The sequence below is a fragment of the Lepisma saccharinum genome, chromosome 4 (assembly GCF_977018435.1).
Source record: "Lepisma saccharinum chromosome 4, izLepSacc3.1, whole genome shotgun sequence".
NCBI lineage: Eukaryota > Metazoa > Arthropoda > Insecta > Zygentoma > Lepismatidae > Lepisma > Lepisma saccharinum.
Window position 1 is genome coordinate 60,610,902 of NC_139232.1, and position 26,212 is coordinate 60,637,113.

General features: G+C 38.2%; 1 protein-coding gene across 1 annotated transcript in view; it reads right to left on the reverse strand.

Moving 5' to 3' along the window:
• The window catches only part of LOC145987172 (neprilysin-11-like), a 36,057-nt gene extending 10,307 nt beyond the window's left edge, over positions 1-25,750 (reverse strand). Inside the window, exons 1-14 of the mRNA XM_083121683.1 lie at positions 25,633-25,750; positions 23,755-23,831; positions 21,568-21,639; positions 19,673-19,834; positions 17,387-17,470; positions 16,222-16,427; positions 14,232-14,429; positions 13,253-13,366; positions 11,042-11,183; positions 9,810-9,927; positions 8,974-9,070; positions 7,360-7,536; positions 5,277-5,377; positions 4,228-4,286 (exon numbers count right to left, since the gene is read on the reverse strand). Coding sequence (XP_082977809.1) covers positions 4,228-4,286; positions 5,277-5,377; positions 7,360-7,536; positions 8,974-9,070; positions 9,810-9,927; positions 11,042-11,183; positions 13,253-13,366; positions 14,232-14,429; positions 16,222-16,427; positions 17,387-17,470; positions 19,673-19,834; positions 21,568-21,639; positions 23,755-23,830 — 1,606 coding nt within the window. The 5' untranslated portion in view covers position 23,831; positions 25,633-25,750. The remainder of the gene's footprint in view (positions 1-4,227; positions 4,287-5,276; positions 5,378-7,359; positions 7,537-8,973; positions 9,071-9,809; positions 9,928-11,041; positions 11,184-13,252; positions 13,367-14,231; positions 14,430-16,221; positions 16,428-17,386; positions 17,471-19,672; positions 19,835-21,567; positions 21,640-23,754; positions 23,832-25,632) is intronic.
• Positions 25,751-26,212: the final 462 nt, after the last annotated feature.

Sequence of the window (26,212 nt, forward strand, 5' to 3'; positions counted from 1 at the left end):
CGGTGGTGGGATGAAATCCTAAAACCGGCAGTTAAACGTTTCTGTATATCATTCTGTAAAGAGAGGTCTCGTGACTGGAATAATAAATATCACTTTTATTATCGTGTGTTGCGTGAATTAATAGAAGAAGCATCGGCAGGACGACCGGTTCATACGGAAATTAAACGTATACAAGCAATACTCTTAAATATGACCGCCCACAAACGTATGGGTGCAAAAATTCGAAGTAGACTGCCTCAGTTTGACCCTGAAGAAGCGGTGTCGATTAGTCACGTGATACAAGAACGACAAAATGCACAACGGAAACTCATTACTGAACTCGTAGATGGAGCGGGTAATAAAATCATGGCACCTAAGGACATACAACGTACAATATATGAGCATTATGTTCGGATGTTTTCGCAGCACCAACCTGCGAATTCAAATTATGATTCTGTTGTGGATGCAGTTACGGAAGTACTTTCCGATGATGATAGAACTAAGCTTGATGAGGATTTCACATTCGAAGAAGTATATAAAGCGGTGAAAGCGTCAAAGCCTTTCTCCGCCCCTGGTGTGGATGGGCTTCCTACATGCTTCTTTCAAACATTTTGGACGCTAGTGGGGCCGACTTTAACTGAGTGGGTCAACGCGGCCTTTCAGCAACATAAAATGGGCAAGACTTCCAAGACAGGTATTATAGTATTAGTACCGAAATGTGCAAAGCCGACAGAGATCACTCATTATCGCCCCATTACACTCCTGTGCAACGACTATAAAATTTTCACACGATGTATGCTTGCACGTTTAATGCCGTACTCAAGCAACTTGGTGGGGGACATGCAATATGTATATGGTGAAAATAAAAACATTTATGCAGTGTTGCAAACGCTGCGTGAAGTGGTTACCAGTAATCATAATAAGAAAAATTTAAAGGAGCAAGCGATTTTAGCTTTGGACTTCGAACGTGCGTTTGATTCGCTGAACCATAATTATATGTTTCATGTTTTCCACAAAAGGGGCATACGGGGGAATTTTCTCTCAGCACTGCAAGGGCTATATAACAATGCTGAATCGAAAATACAGATTAATGGGTTTCTGGCAAAATCGCTTAGCATTGTCACAGGTGTCCGACAGGGAGATCCCTTATCCATGTTGGCTTTTTGTATTTCCCTAAGTCCCCTGCTTGCCTCTCTGGAAGCACGGTTACAAGGAATAACTATTCTGTCAAAGTCGCTAAAAGTTTTAGCATATGCGGATGATGTCAGCATTTTAGTTCAGTCACCTGTTGATGTGGACACGGTTCATAAACTAACGACGGAATTTGGGGTGTATTCAGGCCTTCACATAAATGTAAAGAAATCCTGTTTGATGTTTTTAAATAAGTCTCCACCACACACACCAGTTCAACACTTCCCTGTTGTAAACATTGTAAAAATACTTGGTGTAGTATTTACGCCTTCTTTGCAAGGAATGATACAAGTAAATTATGATCGAGTGATTGGGAGTGTAAAAGCAGTGCTACAAATTAATAAGTTTCGAAACATTAGCTTGCAATCACGAGTCACGTTTGTTAATGTGTATGCTCTTTCGAAAGTGTGGTTTATAGCCAAAATACTTCCGATGCGAATGCTGGATGTAACAAAGCTGAAAAGTGCAGTGAACTGGTTTGTTTGGAATGGGCAGTTGTTACGTGTAAATCACGAGACCTTGTGTTTAGATAATGCTGGGGGAGGCTTGAATCTTGCACACGTGCACCACAAGAGCCAGGCGCTCCGCATTCAAGCGGACATAGAGACGATGATTCAGAGCCCTGATAGCCTTACAAGTCATGTTCTTCGAGACTGCTTGGCCCATATACAGTTGGATCTCCCCATAAACGTGACTAACCTCCCCCACAACCTTCGGTACCTCCGTGATACCTTAGTAGAGATCTGCTATGGCTTGTTACAAACTCCTACCCTGCCTGTTCCAGTGGTGTCGCAAATGTACAGAAGAATGCGTGTAGCGTCTCAACAGGCTGTTAAGATAGTTGCAAGACACCCGGAAGGTCGTTGGCATGTGGTGTGGAAAAATATACACGCGAGGCATCTCGCAACAAGAATACGATCGGCGTGGTTCGTTATAGTGCATCAAATACTGCTGACTCGAGTGAAACTCTATGATCTGCACATGGCAGATTCATCATTATGTTTAATATGTAACGTGCCTGATAGTTTAGTGCATAAACTCAGTGAATGCTTAATAACCGCTACGTCATGGAAATATGTTGCGAAACTCGTAAGTGTCATCTGTCGTACCAATGAGAAGAATATTACAATTGATCATCTTCTGTTTCCCAATTTTAGTTATTTCCCTAAAAAGAAACAGAACAGTGTATTGTGGTTACTGGGGCACTATGCTTGGTTTGCCTCTACTTATCAGCAAGTTGACTTTCATGAACAATTTGTGCATTATTTAAGGCACACATTTCAAAATATGTCGGCAAACAAAAAGAACAATGTCTATGCGAATTTTCTAAATGTAATAAATCCTAGTTTGTAAAACCTGTATAGTAATCATGAAAAGTTTGTTATAATCAGATGTAAATAGGAAATAAAAAAAAAAAAAAAAAATCCTGCCCTGGGCATGGAAGTTTGTGAGTGTCCATTCATCAATTTCATCATATCATCACTCACCCTCATCTTCGCAAATTAGCCAAAAGTGGCACAAGAAGAGAAGTAAAATAAAGCAATTCAATCAATCAACAGCAAATAGCAAAATTACTTATAGTTTTGGACACGTCCAGTTAGGACATAGGCACTTGCGTCAATGATCTCTACTAACGTAGACGGACTTTATTATATATATATGAAAGTGGATTAGGTTAATAAATAATATTAATTTAATATGTGTAGATCAAGGAAGTAAAGGAACAATTCCCTTGCAATTCATGTATGAAACATATAAGAGTTGCTGTAAAAGTCAAAATAATCGTAACTCGTGGAGCAATATCCCGTGAGGGCCACGTCCTAACTACCGACTGCAGGCCTCACTTCCACCTGACGAGGTGAGAGATCATAAAACGAGTTACGGGGTGACGTGTGGTCAGCACGACGAACCCCCAGTCGTCGTTTTAGGTTTTCTGAAAGGGTTATAATACTCATTTCGGAGTTCCCCAATATCCTCAAGATGGTGGATGGCCACATACACAGGCCGAAATCTCACTAGCTTCCCCCAAGAAACCCGAACCTGCGCGCGTCCTGTAGCAGGAGCCCAAAGTATGACCACAGATAATCGTATTATAGTTTATCTGTATCTATAATACGTTTATCTGTGGTATGACGCCTTAGATCGCACGGTCACGGTGCGGGAATTGCTGTACAAGTATATTAACTTAATTATTTTGAAAGGTACTGAAACTGAGTTACTTCGTCTAATGTGTAGTTCCACATATTTATGGTAAATAAGGGATCAAAGTTTCGGTTACAAAAATAGGCATATTTCTGGATCAAAAGCGGTATGTAAAATGGCATTTCGGTGTTAAAGTGGTGAATATAATCCTAAATTTGATTCTAAAAGCTACACTTATTACACAGAAAAAACACGTTCCTTCTATTAGTACATTTATGTAGTTGTAAGAGTTTTAAGTTTATTCTTGTGTAAGGCATTAATTTTGCTTCTGAAATTTTTTACAACAGAATTAAAGTCTTCAGTGATTTGCATAACTCGCAGGATAATTCAGACCCGAGAAAGGTCAAGTCTGTAAATAAACTCTAAATTTGGTGTTTAAGAGTTTATTTCACAATTTGCAGTTCATTTCGCATCATTTCGTGACAAAACATGAAAAATGTTTACTAAGTAACTGTAGCGTGCTTACTTGGGGGATTAAAGTAACTCTGCAATTGAGTTACATTTTAAAATTAACTTTCCAACACTTAAATAAATTAAGATAATCATCGATCGGCGCAAATTATACAAATTGGATGAAGAAGTGGCATAGAGTTTCGCAATGATACTGTCATCATACATCGTGTTGTGCTTATTTCGCACCCAATGAGCAGGTTGAAATGAAAACCTTTCTGATTGGCCACTTGAAGCACGCGTACCTACACTCACGTAGCAACCAATTAGTTCGCTTTCAACTACTTGCAAGGTGTAGCTACTGTACTACAAAAACTCAGCTGTTACATGAAAAATAGAACGACACGAGTTGTAAATTAAGGTAATTTCAAGCAAACATCACTTCATTTTTTTTTAAATACTTACTGATAGAATTGATTTGCTGATTATAATAGGCATTTACTATCGCAGGACCAACGGTCCATCTGAAATAGATAAATATGATTTTATTAATATTGTATTAGTTTGTTTCTTTTATTACATGTTCATGCTCAAGCAATCTGTCACATACAACACCCTTCGCTCGCGTATTTGTTTGTCTATTCTGGTTTCTTTTCTAGTTTTCAATCATGTTTTCTCAGGGCTACATGATTTTCCAATATACTGATTATGTTATACAGCAGTAACCAAAGAATTTTTGTCGACAATAAATCCAACTCTTTTTAAAACAAATAGCCACGCACCCGGTGGAGGCACATAGCGGTTCGGATCCCACTTTGAACTGTACTTTCAGTCCCCATTAGGATTATCTTTCTGTATATAAAGTGGACTTAAAAACAAAGTCAAACAAACAAACACAGCCACGCTTATGTAATCAAAAATAAGGTTTTGGCGCTAATCAAGGGGGTCGCCCCTGTTTAGCCCCACCCGAAGGCTGCGCCAGGGTGGTTACCCGTTTGCCCGGCCCTTAAGCCACCCCTGCCCTTAGTATTTGTTTTCTTATGATCGCCGCCCCATGTTGTGTCTTGTGACTAGACACAAGGTGCCAGGCTTGCCCCTGATATGATGTCTGAATGTGGACCACCATCTTTGGGTCTTATTAGTTATGAGCAAACTATAAACTCGGCTTCCCCCAAATCTATCATTTCTGGTACCGCGCAAGATGTCTGTGGCTATCAGAACACACACATACAGTTAGAGAGGGGGAGATAAGTTCCAGCCCTTTTTCATGCAGGCGCTGTTCATGTTAAAACATTTCCCTCAACTAAAAGACTAAAATCGCACTCACGGCTATAGCGTTTACGTTGTGTACAGTACAACTCATCACAAATTTTCTGCAAATGAGTTAAGTTCAAAAATGTATTTAGTATCTTCCCCCGAGTCATACCTCATCCAAAGTTTTCTTAGTGCACTAAAATTGTGTAAAGAAAAGCATTTAAAAGGCACCATATTCGCTTGGTGTCATTCAGACTTACTCTGTTCGATCCGTCAGCGTGTGTAGTTTCTTCAGCTGCTTCAGCGTATTGAAGGTCGACAACCTCTCCACATTCTTGAAATGATTATCACTTACAGATAACTTGAAAGAAAACAAAACTGCTGTAATTCTATTCTCTGCAATTATCTCTGCAAGACTAATCCAAAATTATCTTACTTTAACTCATTTATAAAACTCAGTGCCAGCTTTGTTTAAAATCTAAACTCCACTCACGATAAAATAACGGTTTAACGCTCATGATTACTTATTTGTCAGTAAAACTACGCGCTGGTATTTGCCATTTGACACTATATTAAAGAATAACATTTTCCGCGACATACTCATTCTGTACAGTCACCGGCAATACAAATGAAACCCCTAGATCCTGAAATACTAGATTCCCTGCAAGGCGTTGTGTGTGTTGCCTAACTCTACGGCGGTGGTAGAAGTCGCCATTGAAAATTTGCTGTTAGAATCCACATATCGCCGTATAGTTAGACGACACACATAACGCCTTGCAAGTATTTCAGGATCTAGATGTCCCATTTTTATTGCCCGTGACTGTACTTCTACAGACTTGATTCTTAACTTTGAATTTGTTGAAAGAAACAAAAGTCTGGGGTTCCCCTCCACCTATCTTAATCCGCCCATGGTTATTCCATGAATAGTGCCATGCCAGACAAAATTAACATTAATATAGTACCTGAAAAGATAGGTTTGTCCCTCTTAATAGTCTGTGCTTTATTCGGAACTTAATATTATGTCTTTATAATTGCTAATAGATGGCAGGACTATTAATTATAGATCATAACGCAAAACTACACAAGGAAGTATTGAAAAAGCATATTTATTCCAGTGATTTTAATTAAAGATGATTAGTTACTTTAATCATTCTTAATTTTTAAAACATGTAATGACTTTTTCACAACAGAAAGAAGAATGATGCCAGGTATCGGTAGTGAGTATACGTATTCATGTTATTTAAGTGGAGTATAAACATTGTTTTCTTGTGGTTAACATCGTGCGTTATTGTTATTTTTAGCGACCTTTATTATTTTTGTTTTCCGTTTTCCATTAAGTGTTTCTGAAGTTAATATAAAATAATTTGATCTTTTTTCAAGCTTTAGGCGGCCCTGAATCCGTCCTTTAATATTTTTGAAGCATGTTCTAAAAATAGAGAACCAGTCTTCTTCGATATGAAGCTGTTGATTGAACAAGGCTAGAAAATATCAGTCTTGGATTAAAATCTCCGCCCCGGTTAATCCAATAAGCAATGTTAATATCGACACTCCTCTAATGCCAATACCTCATTCCGATAACATGAACAAGTTGCTAAAGCCAGTAAAGAAGAATTATTCTGTCCAAAGCAGTACAATAGTTAGGATTCGGGTGAGCGACCTTTTATGTCAGGATGAGCAATTATGTCGAATGTGTGATTCGATTTGTAAACTTCAGGGTGATGCGATTTATTTCCGATTCAGGATTTCCCAACTTAGTAACTATGGAAATTCAAATGAAAACAGTGCCATCTCAGGAACTGGTCTTTATCAGTTGGATATTTCAGTGAAATGCCCTCCCAACTCAGGACGTCTTACTAATTGTCTCGGTCGAGGATGAATTGGCGTTTGAAATAGTTGACATTCCGCACACCTGTGTAACTGCTAATCTAACCTACAAGGAAAAGATCTGTAATATACTCAAAATACCTATTTTAGATTTTGATTGATTGATTTGGTGTTTTAAGTCCACTTTTATGCACAGTATGGCTAATCGGGACTGGATCCACAGTTTAAATTGGGATCCGAACCACTATGTGCCTCAACCGGGTATCGAACCCGGGTCCCTTACCTATTTTAGAGAAAAGAAGGAACACCCCGTCTGAGTTGGGAACATTCCACTTCAAACTTTCAACGTGATAATCACGGTTCCTGAATTGGGAACTTTTGTCATGGTTCCTGAATTGGGACTTCCTGAGTTGTGACATCACCGATAATGCCACCCTGCGCCCTCCTGTGACTACGGCCCTCGTCCAAACAATAACCTGAGAACGTTAACGTTTACCCAATAAGAATGTTACTACTCACTCCGTCGTAGTAGTCTACAAGCTTTGATTTGTCTGAATACCAATTTGGAAAACCAATGAGCTCCGTCATCGCATCAGCCTTTTCTCGTGCCGCCATTTTCGTGTCGTCGTCCATCCAAGAAAGTTGTTCCACGATTTCTTTAAAGCCTCCGCGGATATTACGAACCATTTCCAAAGCCTGAAATGAAAAGCACGAATATACAAACTAGGTTATAACACACAAAACCCCTTTAAAGGTCATTAATATGTCACAACACTGAAGAAAATTGAAAAGATAATCCAGTGTGTGAATTAGCGAGCGAGGGTGATTTCCCTTCCCACAGAAATTTTATCCCGGTAAAAGAAAATTATTTTTATCCCTGCCAGGGATGTTTTAACCCCCTCCAAAAAGAATGGAGTTGAAAGGATATAGTACACCATTTCTTAACTATCTAACAAAATCAACTGAAAAATCATTCGTGTCCATTAACAGTCCAGTCATCAAATATTTGCCTGCCGAAAAGTATGTCTGTCACCTTGTGGATTAAAGAAGGACACCATTCTGAAATCAACCAACCTTGTGGATTAAAGAAGGACACCATTCTGAAATCAGTCAACCTTGTGGATTAAAGAAGGACATCATTCTGCAACTGACCAACCGAGACAACAGCAGGCTGTTTCGACAACTTTATACACAGATTGGGTACTTTTCACTGTAATTTCCAGTACGCTAGTTTTTTACACAAAAAAATAAAATCTAACGAGAATTCAACACTATTAATATGCAAGAAAAATCTAGCAATAAAATCACAATATGTTTACATTGTAAAATATTATAGAAATTGCAAGGTAGGAATTTATTGCAGAGTCACGGACACTTCTGGGTTGTAATGATTCCATTGAAAATCAATAGGACTGTACTTAAAGCTAAACATTGAGCCTCGGGGTTCGAGTGAGGACAAGTGATCCATAGCGCTCGGGAGTTGCCTTTGCCAGCCATTGAAAGCACTAGCGTACGCAGGAATTTTTGTGCAGACGGGCTGGAGTTGTAAAAGTTTTAGGTATCGGCTGGATACACTACAAACTATATTTCAATTACAACTTCAACTTTCGTCTTAAAAGTTGTTGTAAGACAAAAATTATAATCGAGGGTCATTTTAAGGGCAGTTGCATTTACCACTTCTGTTTTTCCAGAGTTCTTTACCGTTTTCATTTCAAAATTTTGATTTTCTTAAAGTTTCGAGAAAGACTGAAGTCCTATCAGCAGCTCCCCCCTGCTTACGCCAGTAATTGAAGGGCTCTCGACTAAAGCAGCCAGTGACACTTTGTCTATGCCGAAGAGGTCTCTGCCAATCTTGCCCAGCTATTCACTTTTCTGTTCTTTCTCATCAGGTAGACTATTGCATTTGCTTCGTACTTTCCTTCTTTTAAATTTCGATGATAATGACGAATGTATATACCTTACCTTACATGTCAACATCGATCCCAGATCCATTTAAAATTGACACATTTACCGATTTTTTCTGTTCTTTCTTGTAAAATTAAGTATATATTGCAAAGGAAACTTATCAAATCAAATAATGAATATCAAAAGTGCTTACAGTAGCTTAGCATTGTATTACTCATATGAACTTACCGAATCTTTAGCACCATGGTTGAAATGTCTTTCCACGTACTTAAATCCGGTTGCAAACTTTAGGTACGTATCCACTTTTGTAACACACTCCTGCCATCTAACGAAATATACAAAAGTAACAATAAAAATATGTGTATTCATAATTGGGAAATGAGAGACACGGTAGTAGATAAATACAGAGAAATTAGTACTAACTTTTTCCGCGAAACTGTTTCCTATTTAACTTCCAACTTCCAACGAGGATGGTGGCAGTGCTCACTGAAATTAACAGAACTACGAAATAAACAGTTTCGCGGAAAAAGTACGTACTAATTTCTGTATTTATTAAAAATATGTGTAACTGGTAATAAAGTTAAATTTTTCAGAGTATATAGTATCAGAAACTTGTAGTCCTAGCCTTCGCAGATGAAATCTGTATAAATTCTTGTGACAGTAACAAACCTCTTTTGGTTTTAATTTCAAGTAACAGTAACAAGTTTACGTAATTTTTTTGTTCCGATGGAATTCACGACTGTAAAGCAATTGTAGAAGAACTTCAGAGGAAAATATTATCTGTAGTAGGACTTTATGAACCAGCATCATGTACCATCATATTTTACTGTAATAAAACTAACATGTCGAACACTTACGTGTGTTTTATTTATATTTATGGCATATGTTGCATCCTTTTTACGCAATATTTCTACTGCATTGGACAGTAGTAAGTAGGTGATGAAGATGAAATATCACGGGCAATAACTTTTATTTTAACAGGGAATATTGTAAACAACAACAGCATGGCCTTATTCGAAATTAAAATATCATTACAAAGTTTCTTCTTTTTTTCATGCACTCACCTCTCCTCGTCTTCTTTCATCCCGCGAAGAATCCTATCAAAGTCGAACTGCAAGGCTCTCATCCGGTGAGTGGTCTCGCGGCTTGTTGCCCTCACCAGTCTCCAATGAAGGTAATTGGCTAAGGACGAAAGTAACGTGCTCAATTGGCAATTTTTCATAACATAATGAACAACTTAATTCCAGATATATTTTTTTATACGCAAACACATTCACTCTCTAATATTTATATTTCCCTATTGCTTGACATTCAACTCTGTTGAACTTTGAACCCATAAATGCAGATAGTAACACCACCAGAAAACTGTGAGTGAGTAGAGAAGCGGTGAAGTGTAAACTAAAGTACCGTCAGTAAGAAGCTGTAATGCTCCAATATCTACTTCGATGTACCTTTCTTGGTTTGTTTGATTGATTGATTTGGCTTATTTCACTTCGCTTTTCTGCCACTTTTGGCTAGTCGCGATGATGAGGATGTGTGATGATGTGATACAATTGACGAAAGTAATAGATCTCTGGACACCTGGCGTTGTAGCGCGCTGTTCTAACCACTCTGCCACGGAGGTCGGCTTAGTTTATTAGATTGATTGATTGATTGATTGAGTTAGTTTATTTTACTTCGCGTTTTGTGCCTCTTGGCTAATTTGCGAAGATGGGGATGAGTGATGAAATGATGAAATTGATGAATGGACATTCACAAACAACCAAGCCCGACCGGGATTCGAACCCGGGACCCTTGGCGTCGTAGCGCGATGTGCTAACCACTCAGCCACAGGGTCGGGCTTAGTTTATTAGAGCTTGCGTAGTAATGGCGTGCTGAGTATTGTTTTGGGAGTTCAACTCCTTTCGAAATAATAAGACCAATAAAAATAATAATTAAAAGCATGATGACAAATCATTAACATTTAAATCACAAAGCTGTTGTGCTATATATATATATATATATATATATATATATATATATATATATATATATATATATATATAATGTATATAATAACAGAAAGAATCCCTGACAAAAGTTTAAGAGGACCCCAAATTTAATCCTGATCACTCTTTAAATAGTATATTATATAATAAAAATGGCTATCTCGTGCCAGTATTTAATATAGAGTATACTTTTATAAAAGACTAGGTATACCTGCTAAAACCTTTTCCTAAATGCCCAATTAAATTATAAATAAGATAAAAATTATTATATAGAATTTATCAGTACAAGAGTAATTGCTTCATACTACCTATTGTGCGTATAGGGGTGTTATCCAGAAGGACGATTAGCTTTAACAGATACTCCACTTCATTCACGACTACTCTTTCCCCGTTGTCTATGGTGATACCACTCGACGCAAATAGGGCTTGGAGCAGATGATTCCAATCTACCTAAAAAGAAAGAATAAATAATAACGTGAAAACACATACTCTGTGTCGCCCCAGTCAACAGCAGCTTTTTCAAGCACACACTGTTCAATCTGTGTTGTAATAATCTGTGTTGTACGAATTAGTGTTGAAATGTTTTCTTTAAAAATGTTATACAGGGTGTCCGGAATGGGACTGACGGTTTTTAAAAGTGTGTGGTTTTAATATGGGCAGAGATAGGAAAGAACGAAAACATACATTTTGAAGGTAAACTCAAAAAGTTTTGTTCAGAAAATTTTCATAGTTCTACGACTACCGGTGACGGCGCTAGTATCGCCGAAACGAAAAATGGCGTCGGTACTCGAAAAGGCGCAATGCGTGTGGTAGTTTGCAGAGACAAAAAGTGTTGTTCAAGTGCAACGAAACTTCCGACGTGTTTACCACAAGGATCCTCCATCACGCAACAGTATCCAGGCGTGGAAGGAATAATTTTTATCGACGGGGAGTGTAGTGAAACCTCCCAGTGGTGGTAAATCGCGTGTGTCAGACGAACGGGTGGAGTCAATAAGAGTGTTTCACACGTAGCCCGAGGAAGTCAATTCGCGCAGCGAGCAGGCAGCTGGGAATTCCAAGGTCAACTGTGCACGGTGTGGTATACATCAACGATTACGTTTGCGCGCATATAAGTTGCAATTGTTGCAAGAAATTAAGCCTAACGACAAGCCAAGAAGATTAGAATTTGCCAATGAAATTCTACACAAGATTGATAATGACCATAATTTTCTATCGAACATTGTTTTCTCAGATGAAGCAACTTTTCACTTGTCTGGCTGAGTTTACAGACACAATGTTAGGATATGGGGATCTGAGAATCCGCATGCGTATGTGGAACATTCCAGAGACAGTCAAAAATTGAATGTTTGTTGCGCTTTAACACTTAATGAAGATATAGGCCCCTTTTTTTCCATTGAGCAAACCATAATAGGAAATGTGTTTCTAGACATGCTTCAAAGCTTTGCAGTTCCCCAATTACAATTACAACATTTGCAACCTCAAGTGATTGTGGTAAACACGTCGGAAGTTTCGTTGCACTTGAACAACACTTTTTGTCTCTGCAAACCACCACACGCATTGCACCTTTTCGAGTACCGACGCCATTTTTCGTTTCGGCGATACTAGCGCCGTCACCGGTAGTCGTAGAACTATGAAAATTTGCTGAACAAAACTTTTTGAGTATTCCTTCAAAATGTATGTTTTCTTTCTTCCCTATCACTGCCCATATTAAAACCACACACTTTTAAAAACCGTCAGTCCCATTCCGGACACCCTGTATTTCTTTCTATAAAAATGTGGTATTGTTAATATCTCAATAGGTAAAGGATTGTTTAACTTAATTCTTGCAGAGATGCTAAAACTATGAATGTATAAAGAACTATGGAGTTACCTTGGTAAAATGTAAACAATTTTTTTTTTTTTGTATAAAAGCACAATATCTTTGTAAGCCCGTGGGACATTCTCCTGGTTGCTGAAAGGCTGATGATTCAGGGGACGTTGGGGAAATATCTAGCCTCGTTCTTCTGTTCGGCTGGTGTACTTGTACTCCATCGGCGGATATTTCATTACCCAACTCTGAATAAGGTGTTCTGCTGCATCATCAAAAGACCAGGGTTATAAACTTCGGTACAAGTAATAGGTTTAGGCCTACGAGTTGTATGGGGTGAACTGTCTGTTTAAAAGTGTTTGTATATCATCGGAAGTTCAAATAAATCTCCAAGTAAAAGATCTTAATGATATTTCATTTCAAACCTATATAGGTAATAATTAAAAATAAATCCTGCACCACAGACCACGCAAGGGCTTGGTCCTACTAACCCTAAGAAGCCTTTGAGAAGTCCGATAAAAGGATTGTAACCAGACTAACATAAAGCCCTAAAGGCAGAAGGTACGTGTCAACTCTGCACTAGAAGTTGCCAGTTATGGTACTACGTATATTAAGTCACAATACATTCATAGAGAAACGTTTCTTTGTTTCAAGATATAGACTTGTCTACTTATCTTTTCAAGAGCCAAGTCTGCACCTGGAAATCACTTACCTTTGAATGTTCTTCTCTCGTGTAAACTATATCTGTCAATTCTTGTAACTTCTTCAGCGACATTGGATTGTACATTCTGGAACTATCCCTCCTTAGTTCACTCTCGGTTGTTATCTGAAAGATAAATGTGTAAATTTAATGTAATAAATTGCATGTTAATGATCTGCATATTCTGTTGCTTATTCCAGCTTGTTTGAAATTCATGTATTTGTGATCAGATTTCTTGTAGGGTTTTTATTTTTAATTTTTTTAATTTTTTAAAATTTCTTTTGTGTAAATGATTCGCACGCGCACAAAAACTATGTACGTGAGAGAATTGAAGAAAGTCATTATGAACGGTCAGCACGGCAAAGTTCGGCACATCACACATCGGCATTGGCAAATTGATTTAAAGGAAATCAAACCCATGAGCGTCAGGTTTTGTTCGGTATGCGTCGTTCTAGTTCGTACATGAGCAGAACAGCCGGGATGCCTCTCCGAGAATTAAAACGGCTTGTGGGTGTTCGTCCGCAACGAACCTTGTACGCTCCACAACTTACTGAGTTCTGATGTAATTGCAACAGTGGGTGGCCAGGTGCCTTAGCCGTACCGTTCCGACCTTTCGATTCCGACTCGATTTCCTGCCTAATGTAGTACAGGTGATTGCTAGTATGATACCTTCATGGCCACGCCAATTGCAATTCTTATCCACGGCAAATAAGCGAAATTATATCAATGAAATTGTTTTCAATCTCATAATAAAGATAAGCCAGATAAAATTATTTTAATTGCTATGAAACAAACGGTGAGAAATAAGAAGACATTTAAATTAACTGGTAAAACACATGCCCGCATAAACTCAATGTTTTCTCTCTGGTGTAAGTTGACCACTGTAATAAATACACTAGCATTAATTTTCAATTATTTCAATCTACGTCTTGTTATCAGAGTGAAAATTAATTTTGAACAAAGCGTTGCAGTTATTCATAAATGAACTCACTCTAGCGAGCTCCACCTCGAATTCTATGACGTCAAAAGTGTCCCTGTAGATGGTCTGCAGGGAGACTGGGGACCCGAGGAACGAGTGGAATTCTTGAGCCACAGATGAGATCCAGTTCCAGTACGCCTTCACCTGCTTCCTGTACACGTTGGGGAGAACCAGCATGGATCGAGGAAGGGCTAGTCCTGTTTGATCTACCTGGAACAGTAAAGAATATTTTTATTCTCCTAAGTAATTTCCTTCAGCTTTTCACCTTGACTGCGTTTTAATTTTTGCACTAACTCGTAGCTAAGGAAATTATCAATTTCACAATTTAGCATTCTCAACCTTTACTTAGGTTTAAACTAAACAAAGGTCCAATTTTGTACTTGTTTTCTCATACAGGAATCTAATATCAGTAAATTACTATTTTATAATATTGTTCCTTCTGGCAACCGGACACTGTATAATATCTACGTGTATATATACACACATAAGTCTGCCAGTATGAAACGATATTATAAAATAGTAATATATTATATCACTTTTCTATTTATTTAGGAATACAAGGGGCCTAAGGACAAGAGGACAAGGGAACTTCCTTCACCTTCGAGGAAAACCTGCCAGCCTTGGTATGAAGACCACGTTGCGATGGCAAGGGTTTTCCTCGTAATTGAATATGTATATATACGAGGGGAGGCTGATAAGTATTGAGCCTTACCCAGAAAAAATTGAACTAGGAGGCTGAAATTTGCAGGGTGTACTGGTCAATTCTTCTATACGTAATGGTGCAAAAATCGACTTTCTATGATGTTAACTTCCGTTTGTTTTCAGGTCCAAAGTGCAAATGGCAGCACCTCCGGAAAAGCTCTCCAAAGGCGTCATCCTGTTGCATGACAATGCCTCGCTACACACTGCAGGTGCAACAATGGCGACACTGACCTCCTTAGGCTTTCAAGTGTTGGCCCATCCACCCTAATCGCTGCCTTGTCTCCATCTGACTATCATCTGTTCCCCCATCTGAAAAAACACCTAAAGGGACAATGATTTAGGAGTGTTCAGGAGGCAACTAATGCTGCAATGAGTGTTACACCAGCAGTCGGAATAATTTTATTTGCAGGGACTTAAGAAGCTGCAAGACTGATGTCGCAAGTGCATTGACTTCCTCGGGGAATATGTTGAATAGTATGGCAGTTACAGCTTCCTAGCTCAATTTTTTCTGGGTAAGGCTCAATACTTATCAGCCTCCCCTCGTATTAGTCATAAATATTTCATATAATCAACAGCGAACTGAGCTTAGAATTTTAATGAGCAGGAAGCACTAAGCTTGTAGCAAGCTTATGATAGCTTGATTATAGCTTGTCCAAGCAAGTTTGATATGGCAAGTTGATGCAAGTTCAATGTAAGTGGTACACGGCAAGTGAGTTTTTGCCGAGAGCTTACAGCTACGTGTAGTTATGACAACCTTGAAGCAGGATGCATTGGCAAGTTTGCTGCAACTTCGACTTATGGTAACTAGATAGCTGGATGCAAGCGTGCAGTAAGCTCACAGCTTGTCATTGAGAGCTTGCTGCAAGCTTCTCACTTGCCATGGCAAGTTTGCTTCAGACTTGCAGCAAGTTTTCTGAGCTATTAGGGTTCTGTCCATTAATTGGACCAGATCAAATGCTGTAATACTTCGGAAAGTACTTGTTTAATTTTTTGGAGCAATTTTTCTTTTGATTGAACTTCGAGAAATTCAAATAAAATAACCATCTACCCCACATCCGTATTTGTACTTTTCTTAATTTGCATTCCTTTCTGCCACTTTCGATTAACCGTAACCATGAGAAAGAAGAAGTGTCATGTGATATTGTTGAAAGAACATTGGCAAATGAACACTTATACTAAGGCTTGGACATGAAACCGGAACCTTGGGTGGTAAGATCATCAATATACGGCCACCGGTAAATCAATATTTCTTTGTACTGTAGATTTGCAAATTAAATAGTGAGAAAAAACGAAATCTTACAGTGACTGTTGTACGGCTGGTGTTCTTCTCGTCCAAATAGACGAAGACGTTGAGGAGCGCTGCTACGGAAAACCTTCTCTTGAGGTCGGCCACCATCTTCTGCCAGTCGAAGCTCTCTGGATTCCACGAACTGTTGATCATGGGCCACCCTCCGTGTTCATGGGACACCTGGATCACTGGCAACAGGCCGTCCGCCTCCATCTTGGCTGTAAGGATGGAGCACAAGATTGTCATCATTCGGGATCGGGAAATTCTGCAACCAGTGGCGGCGATTAGAGGGACCGTGGGGTGGGGGGGTTGGAGTTGCTCTCTACGTTTTGCCACTTTCTTCCACGCACTATGCTAAACCTTATCTACTGTCCTTGCCCACACAGTTTTGACACCTTTGTCTGCAACTGAATGTTACACTGAAATTCTAATTCTCACGATGAGCAGACATACAATTTAAAAGTTGACCTTCAAGGTAAACTTAAATTTCAAGTCCTTAGCGCTCAACTGGGTTTTCATGATGTTGAATACTGTATAGTGTATATAGTTTATACTTCTCAAGATATTACTTCACTTGAAATAATATGTAGCCATTCCACAGAAAGTGAACCTAGATATCTCGACCATAACAGTGCTTTAAAGGTGTCTCTATTGGTAACATCTTCAAAGAGCAATCAAAAGTAATCAAGCATGTCATGTAGTACTAAAGATCAGCAGTCTAGAATGTGCTTTTGCCAATTTTCCCTTTGAAGTGGTAACGAATAAATACACCTTGAAAGCATTGACATCTAAGTTCATTTTCTGTGGAATGACCCTGTTATAAATGCAATTTGAATTTTAACACATTACTTGAGGAATTACTGCCTTTTGCAGTTTTTCTACTTGAAATCAATAATGCAGGATTGTCCACCAAAAGCAGATATCTGGAAATATTTTTTGTCCATCCTTGAGCCCTCCAGAAATAAATTCTCTCATGCGTTGACACTGGTACAGATAAGGAAAATAGTACGCACCTATTCTTTCAAAATTTATTACAGAAACATTGACGCACAATTTCAAGGCACCATTTTTGACTCATTTTAAAAGTATTATAAAATGGAAATAATTATAAAGACCGACCACAAGTGAAATCTCTCAATCCTCTGTTCTTTAGTACAGAAAAAATGAACAAACCAACCTGTATTCATGCAGACTGAATACATTTCCTTGGCAGCATTCACTGGAGAAGGATCCAAGTCGTTCTGTGGTTCTTCCAAAATATCTAGAATAATTAAAACAAAGTAAAGAATTGCAAACATTGAAACTGGATTACTTGTTTACTTATTTTGTTCATTGATTTAAATAAGATTTGCACATTTAAGCACTTCATACTTTAAAATTACTGAAGTAGCCCAAACAAGTTAAAAGTTATTCAATGCATAATTTCAGTTAAGTTGCATACCTAGGTAGACTTGACTTGATAATAATAATAATCGTCTTTATTAAAGCAAGTTTGTTTCGGCCTCTTGAGGCGCTCTTACAACCAACCCTTTGTCCATAGGAAAGTGACAAAAGAAATTAAAAAACGTGAAGAATGATAATACAGTTAAAATATATTATGTATATGTGATATGTGTATGTGGAATAATATGGAATTAATAAAAGTGACAAAAATATAAACACAAAGAAAATTACATTAATACTAATAGTGATATTTTTATGGTAAAACAAAAATGGTAATATTAAAGGGGAATAAAATTAGAGAAATAAAAAAGAAATGAAAAATAATTATATATAAATATTATAGAATGAATAAAAAGTAACAATAATATAAACACATAGAAAGTTTTATATAATTCTCATAGTGCACAGTGGTCCAGATGCATGGAAAACCTGGTCAAAATTCATGTTTTGGTCTACGAGTATGACCTCAGAATGCAGATTTTTTTCACATAGTCCATCATTTTAGGAAAGGAACACAATATTGGATAGTATTGTGATATTTTAATGCCAATTGCACTCACAATACAGTAAACCACAACTTATGCATTGTTCAACGTATTTACAATTTCAATCTCGATGGGTTTCAACATCGGCCAGTGACTGGAAGGGACGTTTGAGGAAGTCTAATACATCATTTTGAAGTGTTTATCTCAGACTGCTGTGTGGAGATGACTGGATTTAAGGAGTCGAAGGATTACATACATCATTCCCCCCTCCCCAGAAAATTAGTCCAAGCATGGTGTTAGGGATAATACTTCTTTATATGCTTGTTTCCGGCATCTTGAGCAGCCGAAATAATCACTGGACTGTGGACAAGTATCTTGTGAATGGAAGCTGGCATATTGGTAAAGCGAGAAGTGCAGCTAAATTTTCTGCTTGGTTCCCATCTCAAATTTCACCATGTCTAGGCCCAGTCCATAAGATAGTGTCTATAGGATAGTTCCTAAGCGCACACAGAGCCGTGGTTTATTATTTTTAATTGAAGCCTGATCGGCTAGCAAAATCTTGTCTTTGAAGATCAAGGATTTTGTCAAATATCAACTTTTTCTAGTTTCTTACATTCATAGTGTATATTAATCTGCACAAGGGATGTGAAGAAAATGTCTGTGTCTTGAAATCCCTCTTCCTTGGCCCTCTTCTTACATTGAAATTACCCAGATGTCCATCCCAACCCAACTTCAGAAGAATGAAGATCTCGCGTATCCAACTGCATTTTACGACTTTTCTTAAAAGGGGCAAGAACGGGCAAAAAACTACTTTTGGATCCTTAAACTAGAAACATTATTCTAACGTAAGATGGTTGAATCTTAACTTGAGCTTGTTTGAGTTGTTTTGTAACTCAACGAGAAGTATCGAAAAAGAAGAAATCTGTGACTTTTAGCACTTACTTGAGTTCCGGCATATTAACAATTTAATACTTGATTAAACCAGATGACAAAAGTATCTCTTTATAATTAAAGCTTAAAACTAACAAAAAATAAGTTTCAAACCGCAATTGGCATCCGATAAATATTTGTAAAGACACAAAAGTAACTATGTGAAAAATTCCTTTCTGCAACAAACTAACAAAGATCACATCATAGGCGCACTTCAAGGTTTCCTAGCCAACTGAGGGCGACACTTATTGTGTAACATCAGGTAGTTTTCAATAGAATGGACCTTTTACTCTAGAATTATAAGGGTACCAAACCTACTTTCGCAATTTCAATTTTGGGATTTTAGCCAGGTTTTGCAGTCACTTGGACCACTGTGTAGTGGCATTATTTTATGGTAAAAATAATAATGATAATATTAAAGAGAAAAAATAATAAAAATAACCAAGAGAACATAAACACTTTTGGTGGTCCCTTGACAAGTTTTTATATCGTTGTTGTTCCAACAGATATTGATTGATTGAGGTTTCTTTTGAATGTGGTGTGGGTGTCGATAGATTCCAGCGAGGTTGGCAGCTCCGTGTGCCTTCTAAAGGTGAATGACCTACCTTTGAGATGACGATCCAATTCATCTACTATGACGTCAAATTGATTCCAGTGAGACTTTGTAGGTGGCACAGGGTGTTTGTCAATCCAACCTCCACAGGCGAACTTGTAAAAATCCTGACAGGGATCGACAGACGTGTTTAGGCTCTCAAGCAAGGTAGTGGCTGAAGAAACAAGGACATTATTACATTTTCAGATTCACGTAAACGTATTATTATGTGTTTCTGAGAAGTTTTCAAAGCTCAGTTTATAATAATACATATTTTATGTGACATATAGACGTATGTATATTAAAATACAAATCTGCAAGTTAATTGTGAAAATTAACTGTATTAAGGATTGACTAGGGCTGTACGAAACAGTGGCTTCAGCAGTAGGACGACATTCAGAACATAAACTCAATTTAGTAGATGGACTGTGGAATCCGAATCAGAATTAACTGAAAGCAGAATTCACTTCCGTATTCGCACATCCTGATTTGTTACTCGAATCTCGTACCTTTTCTTAACTGTAAAACATTTTAAGGACCATTCACACGAGGCCAATTGTGAAGACATTCCACTAAGAAAATCCAACATTGGCATCATGTGAATAGAGGCAATCCATGCGAATGGAATGTCTCCAGCAGTGCCGGATCTACAATCCGCAAAACCCCGCAGTGCGGGGGGCCCGGAGACAAGTAAGTATTTAGGGGGTCCTCAGCCATTGTAGAGGGTTCGTATATGTGTGTATGTAAAAAATAAACTCAGTTACTCAGGGGTACAGAAACCAATACAATATATACACGTAAAGGTAAAGTTCCCTGTGCATATAGCACCGTGCCATGAAGGCACATTTAGGGTATGTGGGGGTAGGGCCCCACATATTTTCGATGTCGGCCATCTTGGAGGTGATGTGATCAGCACCACGCCGCCCCCAGGTACCATTTGATATAAGGCTGGGTGGGCCCTAGAGCCGCTTTATGCGGGGACAAAGCCGGAAAAAATTCCATCTTAGACACCCAGCCCGTGTGGTACAATCAAATGAGGCTACAATTTCACGAGAAAAGCAGTGGTGAAGGTTTCTTCAAACTATCTTTAATCAGGTAAAAGTTACGACTGCATGATTGTAACAAATGTATCATTTTCCAGGTGTGAGAAAACAGTGTCAAATATATACCACATCACCCCCCTTTCCAATTTAATAATATTGAGTTGCATTGAATATGGCAGTCACCAATATGGCGGGACTACTTGGACCACACCAATGTGGTTCCCCCTAAGCCAGTGGTTCTCAACATTTTTCTGTCCGGGACCCACCTTCAAGGATATTGCACTTCATAGGGCCCATAAGCATGGCCGCCGGCAGAATTACTTGAATGGGTGTGCACCCAGTTTATAATCATATTTTTGATCGAGTACTTTAAGAAGCCCTCTCTTCGCTTGCTTATACAAATTACACATACTTCATTCTAGAAAAGTAAATATGTAATTTAAAAGACTAATTGTGAAAAAAATTCCAGTGAACTCTTAAAACCGCCGCAATCAATTTGTTCATAGACGGTTAGCTTTGTAATCTATAAGTAATCTCGATAGCAATGTAAAATGACAACACAGCGTGTGTGTGTGTGTGTGCGTGTGTGTGTGTGTGTGTTTGTGTGCAAAGGTAAATAGGTAGAGGGGGCCTTTGGTAATATTTTGCGGGTGGGGGGGGGGGCAAGATTTGTTGATCCGGCACTGGTCTCCAGCCATTATCTCAAGCCACTCCACTCAAGTAGAATCGTTTCCAAGTTTTCGGCGCCGGTAGCCAGTTGGATTGTCTTCACAATTGGCCTCGTGTAAATGGTATATTCATTTGAATGGTATTGTGTACGCTCAAAAATGGTTGAATGGCAAGATGATAAAGATGTTACACAAACCTGCTTCGTAACATTCAGGACTCGTACAGATATCGTTGGTTATTATGGTTTCGTCATTCAGGTTCCCATGCCCTGGAAAATATAACGGAATTGTTGTGATTAAACGTGGACATTGGTACCCACTCGCTTACAACTATAACATAGCTCCATATTGTCTGACACAAAAGTAGAAAATAAAATGAGATTCCGTTAAGAAAACTAGGGCCATTAGTCAAGCAGAACACAGCATTTAACTAGTTCCGGAGTCTTACGAACTAAAATTAGAACGCTAAAAACAATGACTTACACTTTTTAAACTCTTCTTACGTAGTGAAATGCTGTGAATAATAAACTCATGAAAAAAGTGGCAAATCTCCACTGAATAAGTCCTCTCAAATATAAAACTTAAGAAAGTTAAGGAAATTACTGTTTCGTGTCGGTTGCCTTAACATTTTACTTTCAATCAAGGACTGATTCATAAAATTTGATGCGCCAAATAGTACACACAACTAATTACATGCAATGTAACAGTGGCGGCGATTAGGGAGGGCGAAGGGGGGAAGTTGCACCCCCACTTTTTGCCACTTTTGCCCCCGCACTATGCTAAACTACCTTGCCCCGCCCTAGTTTTGGAACCCAATCGCCGCTACTTTAATGTAATTATATACAGTTGTTTGTTCATTGATTTCGTGGATAGTGAGGGGGGAGTTCGTCAGAAGTAATATGGCCTAATTTTTATGTGATTAGTGATGATGTTTTCATGTCTGTGTTTACTTTAAAAGATCTGCTGGACCTTTCAACAGATGAAAACGGCTTCTCCTTCCGATGAAAAAGTATGCTAACATATGCTTCAATTTCTGTGATACTCTGCAAGGCTTTGTTAGAAAGATGCATAACGATATGTAATCTTTAAAAGATCATCGATTGAGTTGGTGTTTTAAGATCACTTTGTGCACAGTAAGGCTAATCGGGACTGGGCCTACAGTTTAAAGTGGGATCCGAACTACTATGTGCATCCACCGGGTATCGAACCCGAGACCCCTTGATTACAAGGCGACGACGATGCTACTGCGCCAGTGGGGAGGCTCTCTTTAAAATATCAACTTAGGGTACTGATTAGGGTACACAGCATATTAACCCAAGGCCACTAACCCCTTCTAAATTTTTAAGAACTCAGTTGTAAGAACTTTCTGTTTTGAACAAAGCATGTCAACTTATATGTCCTCCTTCGTTGTACCTTCCTAACTTTCTTAGAAAGATTCTATGCCGAAGGGTCGTGCTTGACGCGTGCTATGGGGAGGAGGGTGAAGGGGGGACGGGGGAGGGTCGTAAATTTTACTAGGATTTAGTGACTACATATATTTTACTAGTGCAATCTGGTTCGGGAAAGCCCGAGTAACGATAAAAGGAAAATATAGACTTACAAAAACAAATTACAGTAGGACGTAATTTCTTTTAGTTGTAATTTCAATTTAAAATCTAATTGATAATCATAAATATATTTTACATTTCTTACATTAGAGAGCATTTTTTTTTCTTTTTTATTGTAGCAAAGATGAAGTTTAGTTTGAAAAATAATTTGTTATAATCACCTTTCTGATGCGATATTTTGGACCCTAAATCTTGCATTTTCGAGACTGTGTGAAGCAAGAGAAAATTTTAATAAAAATTTAAAAGCAAATTAGAAACTAACGAAATTATATTTTTAGACTCGCAATACAATATTCAGTTTTGAAAATCACGATCGGTTTTGTATGTAAAAAACTGAATAAAGTACAATCGTAAAATTTACGAGGGGTTAGACAGCACGTTCCTCCAATAAGGGTTAGTGTTCTAGGGCTAAACGTAGCATTAAATGGAAGTGAAAAGCAGCTTTAAATGGGACGTTTGAAGAATTTCAAAACATCAGATTCATTACTGAGGATTTCAGTCCCTTGACTTTGTATAGATAATCCCAAACGTTTTTTCAGTATTTTCTACATAAATCTCATTATTTTACGGCGAGAAAGACGAGACATTTCGAAAGTGGAGAAAACCTCATCAACTTCCTCAGCACGATGCCGTTTATCTTTCTCGTGGTACTTTAAATTGTTGCTTATTCTCTGAAGGCCATTATTTCAATTGTTCTTTTCTTTCATACTTTCTGTCACGTTCAATATGCCTAACACTTTTTCCTCTTTCACTGTAAGGAATGTTCCAAAAACTAACCTGTGTTACTGTTGATCCTAAGAGAGTTTCCCAATACGACGAGAGATGGCACCAAGACGAGGAATAGTTGAAGCATCCTAAAACAATGAAAATATCAATTAAATATACTTAAACGAATGCAAATAATTCAAAATTAAACACTCAGTTAAACTTCCTTAAGTTTGTGTTCAATGCAGTTGCCACATTTCACATATATAATTTTACAAAATATCAATTGTAGGGATAACATTACAAAATAAAAATAAGTGAAGAGAGGGAATAAAAATATGTAATTTTGTATGTACATTCTACTATTTCTTAAATAGTTTCTATTTTCACCCTTAGATACTTTTGAAAATCAGACACAGGAGTAAAGATACAACCTTACTCGTTCTTGCAATATGAAACAGAAAAAAAAGAAACACACACATACATATATATATATATATATATATATATATATATTTCAAACAATAAATCAAATTCGTATGTTCTAAGTCCACTTTATGCACAATTCGGGACTGGATTTACAGTTTGAAGTGGGATCCGTATTGGTGTATTTCCACCAATCAAATGAGATACTTGAGAAAATACTTCGGAGGTAGGATATTAGTGGAGGTGGAAAGCAAGCATTTGCATAAATAATACGGAAACAAATTAAATATATTACAGGAGATATGCCGAAACTGTGATAGAGAAATGTTTGCCAAGAACTGGTGGGGAGTTTTTTTAAATAAAATAACAGCACGGATGTTTCAAAATAAATATTCTACGATTACTCATGTCAAGCCTCTCTGTTATGCATCGGAACCTTTAGAGTGAGTTATTTCGTCTATAGCCTCCACAGAATTCTCAGAAGTTTGCTGACGTCAGCTCAAGTCAGCACTTCACCGACTCTCTACGATTGCTAAACTCGCTGACTTTCCCCATGTTATTAGCATATAGAGTTATGTGAGAACAATTTGGGTAAAACTTGGAAAGTCTTCAGAATTTTGGGGGGTTATATTACATTAGTGTATGGATCTGAACAAGTAAGCTAAGCTTTAAGTCGTGTGACTACAGAATTTAGTGAGCTATTGTACGAGGTTTGTCCAAAAAGAATTCTAAAATTTTCAGAAATTATTTTATTTATTTGTTACACAGCTTAATCAGTTTTATCGCCTTCAGAGCAGATCCATTCACTGCTAATTCTCCCAGTGTTTCTTGCACTGATGTAAAGTGTTATGGTATGTGTTTTGTGAATTAGCCTGCAGGCTCCGTAAGGAATTTATTAAAATTTCTTTATCGTCTGGAAACGGCGTCATTTGAGAGAGAATTTTATCCTCGGAAACAGAAAGAAGTCCACAAGTGCTAAATCATGAGGATAGGAGACTCTGTGGTACAACAGTTGCGTCATAATTTGCCAAAAACTGTTGAATAAGAAGCACTTAATGCGCTGAAGCATTGTCATGGCGTAGCATCCAAGTTTTGTTTGCCCACCCTTCAGACCTCTTCTATCTGATTCCATACCTCAGACGCCGCATTTCGGCCTTGCTGAGGATTTCCGCAATAACTGCGATGACTGTGCTTTTGTTTCGACTTCACATTACCTGCCATGACGTTCATCAAGAAGCTATCATCCACATTTTACCTATCTAAAAGATCTTGACCAATTTCCCCCCCCCCCCCCCACACACACACACACAAACGTTGCTCCAGAAAACTCTTTATTATTCTCTATATCAGAACGATATCTCACACATGAATGCTTGCAGACTTAAAATGACACATCATAGAGGTGACAAAGGGAATATTAGTTCTTAAGAATTCCACTAAAGGCGGAATAGAGTTAACAGTATTTCAAAGCTCACTTTCTGGTTGGACTGACCACGTATAAGAATTGAAACTGCATCGACTTACCTGCTCACTTGTGTGACAGCAGTGTATGACGAACTGAAGTTCCAGTTCTCATATACTCTATCTGCTCCCGCTACATCCGCCGCGTCGCAGCCTCCCAACAATGCATCATTATCTCCGCACCCTTCGCCGCCCAAACTGATAACTGCGGGTTGGAGAAGACCGAAAGGAACAGCGGCTTTGGTAGCTCGTATTTTTGGATGCCATCGACAGGATACTCTCAGATAAATGATAACAGTGACTTTTTTAAAGTTTATATACCTCGATTTCTGCATCACGTGATTGGAAGTCAATGACACAAATGAAGGCACATGCATTGGCGTGCACCCATTCTCTCACAGAAAAATTAATGCATCAGCTGAAACAAAAATGCATGGAGTCTGTTTAAGTTCCATAAAAAATACATCAATTGATGCATTAGAGTAAGCTCGGCATAGAAATACCTACTCACTTCCACTGTAATTATTAAACATTTTGCTTTGGGGGATGCCCACTCCAATGCCTCCCGCAGGATTGTTTCTCGGGGAGGGGGTCATAGTAAGATTTCATATCTTGCCCTTCAGTCATAGAAACTTGTATTATT